The 18,428-nt window shown below is 31.0% G+C and overlaps 2 protein-coding genes across 5 annotated transcripts; both read right to left on the bottom strand.

Annotated features, from left to right (window-relative positions):
* Nucleotides 1–7,296: 7,296 nt before the first annotated feature.
* LOC102660802 (uncharacterized) lies at nucleotides 7,297–10,043 on the bottom strand. Its single transcript, XM_006592856.4, has 3 exons — nucleotides 9,726–10,043; nucleotides 7,767–9,377; nucleotides 7,297–7,642 (listed from the first exon to the last, which is right to left on the bottom strand). The coding sequence occupies exons 1-3, from the start codon at nucleotides 9,777–9,779 to the stop codon at nucleotides 7,577–7,579; spliced, it is 1,731 nt and encodes a 576-aa protein (XP_006592919.1). The 5' UTR covers nucleotides 9,780–10,043; the 3' UTR covers nucleotides 7,297–7,576.
* Nucleotides 10,044–13,173: 3,130 nt separating this feature from the next.
* LOC100306635 (protein yippee-like) lies at nucleotides 13,174–16,792 on the bottom strand. Of its 4 annotated transcripts, none has more exons than NM_001401221.1 (6): nucleotides 16,666–16,792; nucleotides 16,323–16,577; nucleotides 14,998–15,041; nucleotides 14,096–14,204; nucleotides 13,657–13,712; nucleotides 13,174–13,543 (listed from the first exon to the last, which is right to left on the bottom strand). In NM_001401221.1, the coding sequence occupies exons 2-6, from the start codon at nucleotides 16,416–16,418 to the stop codon at nucleotides 13,459–13,461; spliced, it is 390 nt and encodes a 129-aa protein (NP_001388150.1). In that variant the 5' UTR covers nucleotides 16,419–16,577; nucleotides 16,666–16,792; the 3' UTR covers nucleotides 13,174–13,458. The 4 variants fall into 4 exon arrangements, with proteins under 4 accessions (NP_001388150.1, NP_001388151.1, NP_001388152.1 ...); NM_001401222.1 differs by having other exon boundaries at nucleotides 16,711–16,792; NM_001401223.1 differs by lacking the exon at nucleotides 14,998–15,041.
* Between the last annotated feature and the right edge of the window lie 1,636 nt (nucleotides 16,793–18,428).

Genomic DNA, 18,428 nt, shown 5'->3' with positions numbered 1-18,428 from the left:
CAGTACCACATTACTGCAAGCTGCAGGACACACCCTACCTCTTTCTCTTTTTTACCGTGCCTTTTTCTTTTTTTTTTACTGTTTTTTACATTGATCGTACTTTTGCACGGCCCACACCTGGTTTTGAAAATATTCAAACTTTAATTCCAAAAATTAACACTTTTCCTTTTATATAGAGACCAAATTTTGAGTAATTAAAAAATGTAGGAATTAAAATCAATATTTTAAAAGTCAGAAACAAAGTCAAGGTTTTAAAAAAATAAAAACAAAAAACATTATTAGTCCAATTTTTATTTCATAAGTACACAACAGGACTTGAATCTTCATCATTGTACTTAAGGGATATATATAGTTGTTTCTCTCATGGAAAATTTAGCTAAATGATTAGCTAATCGTTCGCAACGACCTCCAAAATCAAGAAATTGACTCTAGAAAGAGTCTTGTTTTTTGGTTGTAGGTTTCTAATTTACTTAGAAGAGTGCTTAGTATAAAAGGTTGATCAAAAGTAAATTTATAAGAATAAAATACAATAAAAATTAATTAAATAGTGATATAAATAAATGCAAGATAAATGATGTTAGATTGACTGGCTGTGGATTTTTGAAAAAGTATGTGCAAGTCTTGTTTATGCATCTAATCATTAGAAATCTTCAATACACCGTCATGGTTCACTTGTTTTCACTATCGTTATTGTTAATGATGGATATTTGATGTGATTATTTTGTTGTTGATAATGATAAGACTCAACAAACTTACTCATGTGTTATGAGATGGGGGAGAAAATGAGATATGTGTTTTGGAGTCATGAGCTAAGGAGTGAGAGATATCATGGAATTGCTAACTTTACTCACATCCCTTATATCGTGGAAAACTTATCTTGAGATAAGGAGGAGTGAGAGCTCTTATTAGTGTGACATTGGCCATGGGTAGAGGGGTTAGCCCTAGACCCTAAATTAGTTTTGTTTTATGTTTAATTCTATTGGATGGGTTATGAATACTTCCAAGCATTTTTGAAAAATTAAAATAATTATTATTAAAACTTATTTTTTCTTCTTATACAACACTTATCACGAGCTGTGGAAGTAACAGCTATTACGTATTTTTGTAACATTAGATTAGGACAAGCTTTAGCACAATGGCAAGGTTACTTTCTTAGGAGTTACAAATTCAATTCTTAACCCCCACTATGTAAGAGCCTTGTCCATTGGGTCACCTCTTTTTTATTTTGTAACATTTATATTAATAAAGCAAAGTATGATACAAAGTAGGAACACAATAATATACAAAAGTTAAATAATAATTTTTATCGCTCAATATATAATTCGTTGATAAATGAATCCTTGAACGATGAAAATATAAAATTTAGTCCCTAAAAGTATAAATAGTGTGAAAAGTAAGTAATCGACAACGTGACCATGCTGATTAGATTTGATGAAAATGTCAACAAGATACAACGTAAATGTTAATCATTTTTTGTTGGACAAAAAATGTCAATATTTTTTATTGAAGAAAAATATCAGTAATTTGTTTTTTACCTAAATGTCAATACATTTCATTGGATCAAAATATCAATACGTTATCATTATTGGACGAAAAATGTCAGTAATTTTTTATTGGACATAAATATTAGTATGTTTCTATTAGCCTAATTTATTAGATCCAAAATTTCGTTTTATTTAAAGATAAAATATAATTTTAGGATAAATTTTCGTCATTTTTATCGTTACAAATATAGCATTACAATAATCACTTAAAAAAATATATTGGCATACATTATTTAAAACAAACATAATAATAACGATAATATTGGTATTTGTCTGTCACAATATAAACTATCCAAAATAAACATTGTATTAGTTTACCAAAATAAACATTATAACAAAATATCAATCATTACAAATTTTTTCAAATTATAATAATTAGTCACAATTTACTATAAGTAAAAGATAAATATATCTTATATTTTAGTTCTTCAAATATTGACTATTTTATTAACGGTGACGAACACACATTAACGTCCCAATATATTTGTTGTCTTTTTTACACTTTTGGGAATTAAATTTTGTGTTTTTCATCTTTCAGGGATACATTTATCAGCGGAGTGGAAGAAAAAAAGTTAAGAAAATATTATATGATAAATATGTCCTTATGTTAACAATTAGAGATGACCACATTACAATCATTTCAATGACAAATTCGGCATTTTATGCCAGTATTTTATTTTATTAATGGTAACAAACGGAAGTTAACACCTCGACATATTTTTCTTACTTTTTATATTTCGGGAACTAAATTTTATATTTTCATCTTTTAGGAACACATTAGTTAGCTAATTACACATTTATATGGACAAAAGTGACTATTTGCTCGTGTACAAAAGATAACAGGAAAAGCACGGAGCATCAGGATGCAACATTAAGCAATGAGATAAATTATGGAACATGAAACCATCATAGAAACTTCACTGATATATGCAAATGTCTCAAATTTGTGAGTTGAGACCGGCTGGCACGTCTACTTGGATGTACAATTATAGTTATGCTGAAATCAAACCTACAAAGTCAAAAATATTGACACGAGCAATGGACCAGAAGTAACGACTTGAATTTACAGATAAAATCCTATCAGCAGTTGGTTTGAACAATCACTAATCTTCATTAAGCATGGTATAATCTTCTATGTCAGTTTCTCTATTCATTTTTTCACATTTCCTCAATCTCAATCATTAAAAACGGATCTTGCACCAGCTTATCTGCCTGCAACATTTTTGGGCAACCTGACACAAATATTGGTTAAAGAGAAACGCAATGGTGGTACAGGATTAATGTGAAGGTTGTCAGACAACAATGATCTACCTGATATTGGGCATTGATCACGGTGTTGCTTTGACTTCAAATATTACATTATTATTTTCTTTTCATAAATGTGCCTACACTCCATGCTAGATCAATGAAAGAGAAACACGAGTAACATACACAAAATTATATCAATACTAGAATCCATTCATAAGATATTCCAAAGAACATGTATTTCAGTGCAAATACATAAACTAGTAGTAATCTTTTATTCCATTCTGCAAAAACAAGTTAAACACTATCGAAACTAATGAATACTCCCCAGCAGCAGTTAACATGGTGATACAACTCTAACCTCCTTATGAAAGTTCCATCTCCAGGCAATGCCTCTACAGCAAACACATCAAGGGACAGAACTTATATTTAACTTTGTGTGCATAATGACTAATGACTCGATCTTTGCAACCACTCATACAATAACTATGAATATGAATCTTCATAAACTTCATAAATATTTACTCTGTAGTTTATATGATAGACACTGAACCGTATGTAGGCTGTTTACTAGGAGAAATGGATGGGGTAGCAGAGAATCAATCTCTCATGTAGGCAAAAGGTGCAATCTGTTCTGTAATTACCTAGTACCTATAAATGTGGCAGATGGCAAGGAAAGCAAGGACCTATGTAGGTGAGAGGACAAGGACATGGGTTTAGGCTAGATGTTCTGCGCATCTGCAGCACTCAAGATTTATCTTTTATTTTCTATATTTTATATTCAAAGAGAATAGAGATTACTCTTACTGTAAGCAACTAGTTTTGTATGGTGCAGACGAGGATGGAAAGGCTGGAAGAGATGAGAAAAAAAATAGAAAGTTGAGTGGAGTAGGTATGAGGATCCAATAGCAAGGTATGCAACTTGAGTCTCATATTGGAACTATAGGATTAGTGTGGGGTTTATAAGGTTTTAGCCTCTCCAACTACAATAGCTAGCTTTTGTGGTGTGGTTCTCATCAATTGATAGCATAGCTTTTCACCGTGTCTCTCAACTGCAAACGAGTGGCGCAGAGGGTGATAATAGAACACCAATATTAAAAATATATTGGAGAAGACTAATATAAAAAATCACAAAGTGCAGCAGAATTTACTGTCCCAGAGTCATACACTCCTCCTGAGACGAGTTCTCTGTTCAGATTACTAGAAAGAAATACACACGTGTCCCCCTATTCCCCTATTACATACATTTAATAATTGTAACTGCTCCTTACTTTGTGTCCAAAACTGTCAACATGACAGTTACTATTCAGTATTCAACATATTCTAGATTCTAATAATACATAACAGTCGTGATAGTTATTATTACATCTATGTTAATATATAACTACTAACTACTACTAGTTTCTGCCAATAACTGTCATAGCTACCCATAACTCTCAGTTCCCATCAGGTGATGCCGGCATTTCAATGTTTGCCAGGCATTTGTCAAAGGGCTAGTGAACAACCAACCTGCATGACTGATAAGGCTGCAAAGCATGATGGCTTGTTAGGATCCAATTGCTAGATAGGAGACTTGATTCTAATGTGGGATATATAAGCACTTAAGCTCTCAAACTACAAAGGCTAGCTTTTGTGGTATGGTTCTCCCAAGGTTCTTATTAGTATGTCTCTCGTAAGGTTTAGCACTCTATCCCTGGTTGAATCATTTTGCTTTTCTCTTAATTTTCATTTATGTTCCTGTATGCAAAGAAATTCCAGAATTCGGTTCTGGTGTAGCTACTCTTGACTTTTCTTATCAGTAAAAAAGATCCTAAATCCATACATCATCTTTATAGGCATCGTAACATTTGTTCTTTCCATCAGTTGTTACAATTCAGAGTCAATTCTTAATAGTCTGTTGTAGTATCCATAATCATCTTTCTCATGGCTTGCCTCTGTCCTAACCTAAAGGGCATCAAAGATGTAGCTGGTCATCCATGTCATGAAGCATTATTTATCACTTCTAAATTCGCTCAAATACAGTGAGAGAACTCCTGCCTGCTAAATTTTGAATTTTCATTTCCATGTTTACCATTCCCGGAATTGTAATAAACTTCCTACATACAAGAGATATGGCATCTACCTTTATGGACAAATGAAGCTAAAGATTGAATAAATAGGAACTGTGGGGAGTAAATTGGGGAAATTGAAAGGCGCATATACCAACTCAGTATGCAAAAAAAAAATCAAGCCAAGCCAGACACTTGAATTTCAAGCATGATTTTTGATAAAATTGCTACTGAAACTCTAATAATACATTAAAAATAGTAAACTTCAAAGCTTGATTGAAGTTGTCAAATTGACTTGTTTCAAAAGCTTGAGCTCAACTTAATTAGTTCGTTTATAACTTGTTGTTTTCTTTTCCTACATCTAATTTTCCTTGAAGTAGTTTTTTGTTTATTAATTTAGTATTTAGTTGATTACATATCATTATGCTAGGAAAAGGAGAGTAAAATAACTCTTTAAAAGTAGGGTTAGGTAAATAGTACTAGTATACAGTAGTAAACCAATTAAATCAATAAGACTGCACTACTAAGTAATAGCAAGAAATAAATTATTATTATTATTATTATTATTATTATTATTATAAATACATTTTCTTATTTAAAATTACAATTTTTTGTGATAGAGTATCCGCATACACAAACAAGCACAAGCTGTATGTGAGCTTTTAGCAAAGCTATAAAGCCTGAGCCTATCTCATTTGTATAATTGAGTCTAGATTTAAGCTCAAACTTGTTTGTTTAGTCAATCAAACAAATTTGGTCGAGCATTTAAGAAGGTCAAATGATTTACAAGTAGCTCTAATCATTTATACACCCTTTGGTCCCCTGTTTACTGACCTATTGACCCAAGTTCAGTGCAGGTATCAGTGAGAGAATTTGCACATGGCCCGTGGATGCAGGATATTCAGGCATGGGTATGGAATATGGATGTATGTATTTCTTCAATTTACACGAGTACACAGACAGATAAAGATAACAATGATAAATTCTTGTTTTTTTTTTTATAATATATAAATCAGTTATTCGGGTTCAGGCCACAGCGGAGAAAAAACACAGCCAAATGGATAATTACACAGATACAGTGATGTCTTTCTTATTGATTTGCATGTGGATTCTTCAGACTTCAACCTGAAGCCAACCCATTTACATCCCTACTACAGAGAGGGAGGTGAAGGGCATAGTCCACCAGAAAGCTGGCTTAACATGCTTAATATTATCATTCCAACAAGAATTTGTTGCTAAACAAATACAGATTAAATCTAGAATTACCTAACATAGTACTTGTCATTTTGCAATAAAATTTTTCACCCCATACCTAGGATTATTTACCCATTCTGCCTAGCAAGTGAATGACTACACATGCTGGCATGCATAAATTGCAAATTTACATATATGTCAATTGTCAAGAAATAAAATTGGGAAGGAAAAATAGTTCAACCTAACAAAGTATGTAAACTTTAATTTAAAAATAAAGTAAAAAAAGGTGTAACTCAAACTACAATATAACACCTTGTTAGTTTATCATATGATTAGTTGATGGATAGAAAAAAAACACTAAAAGCAAAAACTTAAAAATATTAGGTAGTAAAATAAAAAAAAAGTTAATATTTTTTAGATAGTAAACTGAAAAATGAATATATGGTAGATATAAAACATATATTTAAATCTATATTTTTTTTATAGAAATATATATAAAAACTATAAAGATTTTTTAATTATCAAATAAATAGTATAAATATTTTTGTAAAATGCAATTCATTCATAATTGTAATATGATAAACTTACTTTTTTATGATAATTGTTTTAAAAATCATTATAAGAATAATTTTTTTATTATTAATAGAATAAAAACTAAAAACATATTTGGATTTTGCGTGCTTTTGGACTGAATTAATTCACATGATATTAGTACGTATAATACGGTATATCATGTGTATTACATTGCAAATTTTGTGCTTTTGGACTGAATTAATACATTTCATTATTTTGTTTGGATTTTCTCTGAGGCCTTATTTAGCATTATTTTTTTATATTGCTGGTAAATGAGAAATTCTTATTGCTGAAAATAGTCTATGCTAGAATTTGTTATTGGAAACACCTTTTTTTATAGGTAGGAACAAAGACTTCGTCAGCTAGACTCCCTTGACATAGGAAACACTTTTTAAATTCACTACCCATTTTAGGATTTTTTATTTTAAGTCATTTTAAGAGATTATTGATGCATCCATTTTTAGTTACTGAGGGTCCTGGACTATCAGTTGTGCCCAAATGAGGTTTGCAAATTCCAAGTCAGCCTCGTACCATATTTGGAGGAATAAAGTGATTTCAAAAGTTCTAAAAAATACTTGAGTATTTTCATCAAACAGAATGATTAAACACGCACGATATACCATCTGAGAGAGCTTGTTTGCATGTGGCAGAGCAAACATAGGTAAGGTCTTTCATCTTCCACCAGAAAGAACTAATAATAAAGACCTTCTTCATGTTGCAATGGCTGCATTAATATTATTGTGACAGGCCACATTCAAATAATCTACGAATACAATGTTACCTAAAAATAAAATAAAATATAGCTAATAATAGAGAAATTGATGTATTTCTTGAAGTTCAAACACGGATGAATCAACAGATAATCTCTTCATCTCTATACTTTCTTGCACATGTCTCTACCCTTACATGAATCAAACAAAGATGAACAAAACGTCAAAAAGCCCTTTCTTCACCAGAAGAGCAGATAGAAGATCATCGCTTAAGTTGCCTTCTAGCCAAAGCAGGGACTTTATTAGGGATATAGACCTTGTAGCTAACCTGCACATGCACAAACTACTAGTAATAAAAAAGGGGACAAGTAAAGGATTGCATACCATATTTTAGGGCCAACAACATTATGTCAGTAACATTCAGAATATTGGAAAAATTACGACACACTCACCTGTACCATTTCACCACCCCGCATCACGTTCATTGTTTTCTTCTCAAACTGGGAACCCTGGTTGGACTCATCTTGCAATTTGCCTGATTTATTCTCTTCTGATGAAACATTGACATTTCTGTCATTGCTATTAACACTCTGGATTGCAGCATGAGAAGTCTTAGCTGCATTCCTTTCTACATCAACCTCAGTCACTGGTAAATTTGCATTGGCAGCTTCATTTGAAGCATGTGTTTGAAGTGAATCACAGCAAGAATTTTGTGCTTGTTTGGTCAATTCTAAATTGGTAGTATTGTAATTGGAGGATTCAGTAATTGTTCCGCTAGGATTGTCTGAATCAATCACCTTCTCTGGTGCACCGGCTGGATGACACTTAGCAGATACATCTTTATCCATGTTTGAAATCCTTTCATTGTTTCTTGGACAGGCAATTAAATTTCTCCTCCCATCAGGCAAATTAGTTTCTTCTCCAAGGGTTCGCTTATCAATTTTTGTTCCTGCAGCTGCATCATTGACAACAGGCTTACCTTGAACCAGTTCGTGTTTATTTGTAATTGGTTGCTTCACCAGGCTATCAATTTTATTTTTCTGATCAGGAGCTTTTGCACTAGACTGAATCTCCCGAAACTTTCTTAGATTTTCCAATGCTCTTTGTCTTAGAATTGACTCCAAGTCATCATTCACAATAGCACCAGAAGTCTCACTTGTTTCCTTCATAGATTCAATTGTCCTACCACTACACACTTTAAGGTTACTGCTGTCATTGTAGCTCCTATCTCTAAGTTCGGGCTCTGTGAAGTTAAGATCAGCATTCATATCTCCTGCCTCATCCTCAATTCCCAATTTCTCTTCTGATGCAAGTGTATGATGATCCAACTCTGTCTTTGTCCCCCCATCATTACTGTCATTACTTCTACAAGGGTAATCATGATCATAAACAATCTCCTCCTTGGTTTCATTTCTATACAATTCCCCATATTCTTCCGCCTCTTTTGTAACAGTAATAACTGATCGTAACCGTCTGGAATTGTTCTCACCAACGGATTTCTCCTCAGTCACTTCATAACTATTTTCAATACTGCACGGAGAACAACTTCTTGCCCTGTATCTACTACTCTTTTTACTTCCAATTCTTCCTCTCGACCTTCTTCTGTCTTTCTCTTTTCTTTCTGATCTTCCCCTGCGGCTCTTACATTGGCTGTCATCACTGCTAGCACTCCCATCCTGACATGTTGAGCAGCTCCACGATCTGCTGCTCATCAAATCAACACTTGCTTCTCTCTTAATCTTTTTCTTCTGGGAGGATTTCTTCATCACCTCGTCACGCTCATTTTTCCTCTTTGCCTTTTTTCTCTTCCTAGCATAATGAGAGTCCTCGCTGCTGTCACTGCTGTAAGATCGTCCTCGAGCCTTCCTCCTAAGACCTTTCACATCTTTTCTTGTGCGAGATCTGTCCCTTTTTCTTCTGTAGCTATCTTCAGAACTAGAGGAAGCCAATGTGTCCAAACTTTTTGAATCATCATAGTCAGAACTAGAAGGAGAAACCTTACGGCGACGAACCTTCTTGGATTTACTTTTCCTACTTCTCTTACTTTTACTGCTTGCCTTGGCCTAAACCATCAAATTAGACATAAAATCAGGAAAATCCACACTAGTTAAATCAATCAACTCAACAAACTACATACGCTCAGGTTAGAAAACTCAACAACCAAATCGTATATAAATAATCTACACATTTACAATGAAGAAAAAAAAACCTAGGAGCCCACAAAAAAAAAAATCGCAGTCAGTCTACGAACACAAAATTACAATTTTCAGTTCAAAAACACAAGCAATAACAAAAACATAACATTCGTTTTCTTTTCCTAAAATTAAATTAATGAGATTGTTTTAGATTAAATCTGAAACTTAAAATTAAATACCCTAAAATTCAAATAAAAAGAAGAAAAATGAGGGTACCTTCGATAATTTCTTAGAACGTTTCTTCTTGAGCGAAGAGGAGGATTTCCCCATTGGAGCGACCTGCAAAACGAAACCTTCAAAGAAAGAAAGAAAAAATCAGAAAAAAAAGGAGAAGTAATTGAGGAGGGAGAAAGAGTGGGAGAGAAAAGAGAGGTGTGAGTAGTAGAAGAGGAATTTAGGAAAGGGAAATGTAGAAAAAGCAAAAGGGTGTGAGAAAAATGGATGCTTTTTTATAACGAAGAAACCCAATTGGCCAATCTCTCTTTTTTCTTAATCGCAACAACACTGCCAATTTATGCCCCTTTGAGGTTAACCAACTCAAGTGCCAATTGGGTTTTTCTGGCTTTATGTGGGAAGATTTCATCGTTATATAATTTAAATTATTTTTTAAAAAAGGAAATTGAGTATTATCAACGACTTTGCAGATTTTTTTTTAAAGAAATATACTTTTTACAAAAATTGAAAGCTTTGGATAGGATTAGTTTTTTCATATTTAATTTAAGACTTAAATATATTTTTAATACGTTTAATATTTTTTTTAGTTTATTATCTAAAATATATTTTTTATTTTATTACATGACATTTTAAAAATTTTACTTTTATTATTTGTAGTTAGTCTAAATTAATTAAGTGATAAAGTAACACTTTAATAATTTTTCATATTATTACTTAATCGATGATGTAATACTTTATTAATTGATCATGTTATCACTTAATGGATGATGTAATACTTTATTAATTCATCATGTTATCACTTAATGGATTGAGACCAATAGTATATACCAAAAGTAAAAGTTTGAAAGTACTAATAATAAAATAAGAAAATATTTTTGGTAATAACTGGAAAAAAAAACATATATCACTAATATGAAAAGTATTTAAGTGTTATTTTAATTAAAGCTTTGAGTTTCATGTGCATCTTAGGCTTAATTATTTTTTTAGGTGAAGTTATTGTTTTTATTTATTACGGTAAAGTTAAATCCACGTGACCGCAATAAACCTAAATTTTAGCATATACCAATTGCCACACATAAATTTTTCATGTGACCCGTATTGTATAAAATGTTGGCGCCTGTGAATGTTAAAATGGCGGTTAATTAGATAATTTTTATATTAAGTATAGAAAACTAGAACAGTACTTGTGCTAAGTGCATAGCAGAGAATAGAAGAGAACAAAAAAACAGCTTCATGTTGTATAAAATGTTACCTGTCCATGGATGTTAAAATAGTAGCCTAAATGGTCCAATAGAATTATAGTGTATATGAGAGCTTCTGAAGAATATGTAAGCATGGGTGGAAAAGCTAGATGGGATAACTATTAATGTGTCATCACATGTTATGTCAGCTATTGGGAGTAAGAAGGGTGTGGCTAAACCTAAGTTGATTAGGTTATCTTAGGCCTCTTAGTAAGTACTTCAGTCGGTTGGGGTAACAAATGTTTGGGTGGAAATAATTTTGATTCTTATTAGCTTGGATGAGATAGAACTATTGGACCTCAATTAGCCTGTAGTAATTATGAAATTGAATGGTAATTATGCCCTCGTATTTTAGTATTATTTTATTTAAGTTAGACTATTTTTTGTAAGTTTTTTAAGAAACTTATAAGTTTATTTGACTAGTTTATAATATTTTTTTTACTAAAATATTTGTTTGGTAAACGAGTTTATTTTGGTAGTTTATTTTTCATAAATTACTTTAAGTAATTTATGAAAAATAAATTAACATATAAGTTATTAGTTTTTTTAATTTTATTCTAACTATTTTATTTTATCTTTTTATTTAATTTAAAAATTCTTTTTTGTTGGTTATATGAAAAACCCTCATATCTAATTTTCTTTGCTGTTATGCAACTTGAAATTCTATTTTTTTAATTAGTTTATTTAATGTCAAACTATTTATTTTAATGAATTATTGTATTGTTTATTTTGATTTATAGTTCAAGTATTTGGTTACTAAATCAAAAATTGATATAAAAAATCAAAATCATACGTACTTCATTATACAGCAGTGAAATTCCAACGAAAAAAGATTAAATTTTACCAATCAAAGTAAAAAAAAATGATTTGTATCATGTTTCATAGTGATAAACATATACATTTAAATTTTTATTGTTCATTTAAAAAGTAAATGTTTAAGAAAAAGTATTTTTTATTTATTGTTTTAAAATAGTATTATTAATAGAGTACTTTAATGTTAAAAAAATAGTTTTAACCAATATAATTCTAATAAAGTTTATTTAACTTTACTTTTCTAAAAACAAATAAAAAATTTAATTTTACCATTTTTAATAATACAAAATTTAAAAAATTATTATCCTACTTTTAATTATGATAAGTTATTAGAAATAAAATTTAAATATTAGAAATATTAAATATGTTTTTTAACGTTATTTAATACTTATTAGTTAGTCTTATTAAATATTTTTAATTAAATTAATTAACTTCTAACTTTTCAACTCCTAACTTATCAGATTTCAGTTATCTTATAAGTTTTTAACTAATTTACCAACTAATTTTATTGTCTTATTTGCACCATAACATTTGTCTTTAATCGATAGAGAGTTTTAAATGATTTAATAGTAGAGATTTTTAATATATTTGAAATTTTAAGAGTTTTAAATAAAGAAAAAATGAGGAAAGGATTTGATTGCATAAAAAAAAAACTAGGACATAAATTTGAATAAAAATTATTCAAAGACCAAAATTGCAAGTTATCCATAATAGAGGTACTAAAATTGTAATTAAACTTCTATGTTATTACCATCAAGGAAAAATGCTAGCGATATACTTTTTAATACATTTTTTTAATGTTATCAATCTTTTAATTTAATCAAACAGTAAAGCTATTGAAGAGATCAAGAAATGTCTCTAAGTTTTGATAACAAAATCACAACTAGATGATTCAAAAATTGTTTTTAGCTTTTATGTTACAATCTAACCATCACAATTGAAAAGTGGCTCCCATGACTCATCAACTCCCGTGTCTTCATGGAAGAGATGCAAAACATAAAGGTTATATATAGATTTTTTAAAAAAAACATATATGAATTGTGGACATCTTATTTCTAAATCAAGGAGTAGTTTTTCAAATGAATTATAGTCTCCGTATAAATCACTACACTTTACTAGGAAAATACAATTTGACAATACCAAGTATAAGAGATGTAATATCAAATCATTCATGTAATTTCATTTCACATATTTAGTTTTTTGGAATAAGGCATCAACACCAATGTTACAGAATTCTCGATGACAGCAGCAAATTATTCAGTCCTCCAAAAAACCAAAGAAAATTACTCTATTTCTTTTCTCCTTATTTCAATTTATTTTAACATATCTTTTCTATTCTATTTGCCTTCTACTTTTATCTTTCTTTTTCTTTTCTCTATTTTACTTCTAATCCAAGCATAACACACGGTGTTTTAACTTCTAAGCGTTCAAACATATGCTTGCTGCCTCCAGCGTTGAAGATGTTCTATATAAACACAAAGTAAATAGCCAAGTTCTTTCCAAATATTTCGAAGCAAATCTGAAACTACCGTTCCATCTCTTTCTTTCCCCATAGTTTACACACTACTGGCAACTCTCATTTCCATACACCACTTATAAATAATAAAACCAAAACCAAAATAAACTTCATTAATTTTGAGCATTTTCACGGGTCACCATTATTATTGTTCATATACAGAAGCAGTGCATTCTTTCTCCTGATCCAACAATGCCGGCATGTTTTAAGGTTCTTCAGCATCACTCATGCTGGCATGACTATCGATGTAGAACTCAGTGGAGAAATCAACTTCATCAACAATCCTTCCTCTATTGTATTGGCACAGAGGATGTGCATTATTAGTATAAACACTATAACGGGAAAAAATGGAACTAAATTGCCTTAAACAATACACTACAGCCAATAGGAAAATAAATAATACCTTTCAAGAACAAACTTCCCTTCTTTATACTTTTGACACTTCTCGTGCGCAGATTCCTGATAGAGAATAGTAAATTTTAAAAATTTGTGTGTAAAGTAAACAACTAACTTGAACTAAAGAATAAGGGTTGATACAGAATAAATAAATATTTTAAACAATTATGGATTACCAGGGTTTTAAATATCCGTCCACGGTCATAATTTGGGCCACAACATCAAGGTTTTTTAACTGTCCACAATCGCAATTGGGACCATATCGGTCACATTTGTCCATGATTTGCCGTGATGTCAACAAACACAATGAAACCGCAATGCGACTGTGACTGATATTTAAAACCTTGTGGATTACTAATCCAGCATTAACAATCTAAGATTCATTTTATCTGTAACATTGATTCCTGATTACATGAAATCCAAAGAGGGTAAGAGAGGAAGATTACATATTTCCAGCCAATTATTTCACCGCAGCAACAGCAAAAAATATCAGCCACAGTATGCAATCCTGAAAGCATCATCCTTTCTTCTGGTGTTCCAATTGTGAAGTTCACGCTGGATCATAGGCACACAACATAAGCATACACAACAGTATAGATTATTCAGTTCTAGTGATATTTTCGACTAATGAGAAACCAAACAATTCCCTAACTTTTGCAAACAACAAGAAGGTTTATAAATGTCTACTTTTTAAAATTTCTATATGTTGCTCCAATGGGGAATCATAAGTTTCATGATGGGGGGAAATCATAGAGGGGATGCCGGCGAGGCTATGGCCAGAAGGAGGAATATGCGTTAGGCCTTATTGTTTATTCTTTTCTTACTCCTCTTCTCATTTTGTCAGTTTTCTCCATTCCTCTGTGACTGGTTTAGCACATTTTGGGGTCATCTACTGTTGATTTCAGAGAAATTTCCTCTTCTGTAAGGAGCTGAGATCCATTTCTTATAGTCGAATACTATCCTGAACTTTTAGTTTCTGTCAAAAGTCCTCAATCCTAAATTGCTATGCAAAGATGCCCAAATGCATTCCACTTTAGTTCAGCTAATGTGAAAAGATGGTGAAGGATTTCTTTCAGTAAAAAAAACGACAATAAAAACAATTCAGTGCTCTTGGTGTATTACAGAAGGCAATTTTCATAGAGGTTTGACTGTTGCAGAACATGATCATCATATTTTCCAGATTGTTGGTAGTATCAAAATATGTTATGTGCAATTTTCATCTAGCAATTTGAATACATTAAAAACATGAGCCCCGGGTATGCATCTTATCATACATGATACAACACTATCATGAAATTTAATTTCTAAGTCACTAATGGATTATCCAAAAAAACGGCAATGTACTCACACATTATTGAATAGGTATGCTTTTCCCCTCAGGCAATGAAAGGCCTGAAAGAAGGGTAATAGAAGATTAATATGAGAAGTAATTTAACAGTCCAGAAGAGCAGTAGAAGACTTGGAGCATTGTATTGGCAAAAAGCAAGCAAAATCAATATACTTACATTATGCATATCTTTAGAAGTAATACATCTTGCCTTTTATCTTCTGCCCACCTCATGCACTACATGTCAGCTATATATTTATTCTATTGAAATATGAACTATGAAGTTATGAATATCAAGGAAAGACACCACCACAGAATAAGATGGATACAACTCTACAAGGCATTAAAACCAATTATACAAGAAAGCAGTAAAGAGGCAAAAGGACATGTTGTAAGTTCATGCTGAAACTTTTTACACGAACCTCCAGCATATAGTCCTTTGGTTATAGTTTGATACAACATACTAGCTGAAGCATAATGAATTTTTAAACCAATCACGAGGATAGATTAGCCCCCCTTACTTAAGAGTACTTTACAAAGTACAACATTAATGGAAGAACTACATATGCATTATCACAGCCCAATTGTTTTCCCATTTGATCCCCAATATATCACTGAATTGGATTTAAAAGCACAAGGATTGAAGAGAATAGTGTGAAAGACTCATGCAATCAACCACAGATTTTTCATTAGGATTCATCACCAATGTAACCACCATTGGAAATTATTTTAGTGAGACTAGATAAGCGACTAGGTTATCCCCACTCAATCCAAAGGCTGTATAATTTGGACATTCTTTTGCAATTCTTCTGTGGATGTAGAGGGTGCAAATGGGAATACTTGCATGGTGGAAAGAGAATAGCAAAGAGTGCTCATAAAGGATAACTAATATCCATAAATACAACAGAGCTGCTAGATAGCCTGGGTTCTGAAAGTTGTATATACTTAGCAGGTAGGCTGAGTAAGAAACACAATAATAAGGCAAGTACAAGACATAAAAAATTCCAATAACCATCCAACAACTCCAAATACATTTTTGAAAATTACATCAGCTCTGTAATTTAACTAGCAAAACCACCAACACAAATTTGTCATATTAACCATTGGTTCCAACTTTAGTCATGGCACAACCTACGGTTACCATTCAATGTGGCAAGTGGTGTTCATATTTCAACCTATGAAAATGTCCATAAAATGATTTAATTGATGTCTCAAAACAGAAAACCAACTTCCTAAAAAAGGGTATTATATTATTATTTTTCATTCACAAACATTTCCTCCAACAACAATGTACAAAAACAAAAAAGCCTTAACAGAATAAAAGCAAGCATAAGTAAGGTACCTACCCTGGAGATGAGATCATTTGCAAGGGCCAAGTGAGTTCTGCAGAACTTGCATCTATAAGACCTGCCCTCAAGCTCCACCGCAAAGATTCTTCCCATTTTCTTTCTTCGCTTTGTGTTGGTTTTGATGTCACCACCGTCACTTTGTTGAATTGCTCATGGCAGTGGATGGAAAGAGAAACAACAATAGCACTGGCACTGTCAATGGAAACTAGCTGTTCAAACAGACACGTGTTGGTGTTCCTGCTCCCAGAAATTCTTATTTAAACAAAAAAAATATTAATATTAATTCATGGTACTAAATTAATAATAGGTCATAATTTTTGCACTTATGTTAGAATATAACCTCATCCAACAAGTTTCAAAGTTAGCAGATAGTTGGATTCCTAACCATGTATTTGATGGCATGTTATATACACGAGTCTATGAAAATTTCCCCTCAATTTTTTTTGGATTTACGCATAAACTACTATTGATAGCTTCCACCTTCACAAGTGTTAGGCAGAACCGAACCAAATATCCTATAAGGATATTAACATAGATTTAATTGGTGATCTCTATACCTTGAAAGAGATTGATTAATCTCTTCAATCTCTTATTATGATTAAGAGATATCTTTGGTACAAACTTAAAATGAACTTATTATCTTGTTTATTATTTTTTCTTCAGAACTATTACCGCGTTCATACAACCCAATGATACCATTAAATTTAATTAAAATTATCTCAAGTGAAAGATATTTTAATAAAAATAATAATAATAATAATAATAATAATAGTCATAATTTTTTTATGATTATGATTAGTGTTAATAATTATTCAGGTTAGGACACTCCTCTTACGTTTATTAACTTTGTACCAATGTTTTACTAACGATGATGATGATAGATTTGCTTATTAGAAGTAGCCGATCACTCGTTAATTCTTTGAATTGAAGCAAAGGAATAAAAGGATAAGGTTTAATAGGCGTCGATTGAGGTGTATAGTGGTTTTCTTTTTAATACAGTGAGGTGTAATTTTTTTAAAAAAATTATACTGTTAATTTTTCATCAACTAATCATCGACTGATTTAATCAAATGAGGAATCAACTAATCATCGACTGATTTAATCAAATGAGGAATTAAAAATATAGTTTAAAAAAAAGTACACCTGATTGCACTGATTAAAACTGTTAACAAAAGCTAAATACAGGGAACAAAAATACTGTTTTTTTGTTAGGAACTAAAGCACATTATGCAAAAAGTTTAGGAACGGAAACATACTTAATTCTTAGGGGGTGTTTGGTAATGGAAAATATGATTTATGGGAAAGTTATTCTTGATAATGTGTAAAATACGTTTAATTAATCTTAATATATTTCATAAAAATTAAAAATTCATATAAAATATGTAATTAAAACTTTTTCTCCACTCAAAAAGATTGAATTTCTATTATAAAAAAATAAGTTAAAATTGATTTTCAAGAATCATAATTTCTTGATAATATTTTTTTATTAATTACATACCAAATATGAAAATTATAATTTCCCACTTTAAAATTTCTCATAAGGTAAAAATTTTCCTTTTATCAAATACCCCTTGACCCTTGATAGAACCAACACCTGACTGAAAAGGGAAAAAAATATGATCAATTTTATGATACATGCATGTAGAGTATGGACACCTGGCTTACATTTTTTGCTTCAAATTTAGATTTTTAATTCTCTTATTTTAAAAATAATTCTTTTATTTTTTTCAATTTACTAAATTGGTCTTCTTATATTTTAATTCATTATCAAAATCTTTTTTTTTTCAAATTGATTATTTGAGTTTTCGTGACTAAAATTGAACGTTGATGATTAACAAAAAATGTTGATTGTCATGTGTCATTATCTAATTAATGACAATGACCAACAATGACATGTAGTCGTTAACATTTTTTGGTAAGAGTCAATGTCCAATTTTAGTCATGAAAACTCAAATAGTCAATTTGAAAAAAAAAACTCTAATAATAAATTAAAATATAAAGGAACCAATTTAATGAATTTAGATAAATAGGATAACTATTTTTTGTAATTAAGCCAATTAAGTATCATAAGTTCCAAAATTGTACTGGAGAGAGCTACAAAGA

This window comes from Glycine max, chromosome 12 (genome assembly GCF_000004515.6).
Source record: "Glycine max cultivar Williams 82 chromosome 12, Glycine_max_v4.0, whole genome shotgun sequence".
NCBI lineage: Eukaryota > Viridiplantae > Streptophyta > Magnoliopsida > Fabales > Fabaceae > Glycine > Glycine max.
Note: the sequence above shows the minus strand (reverse complement) of the source record. Positions and strands in the feature narration are given on the sequence as shown.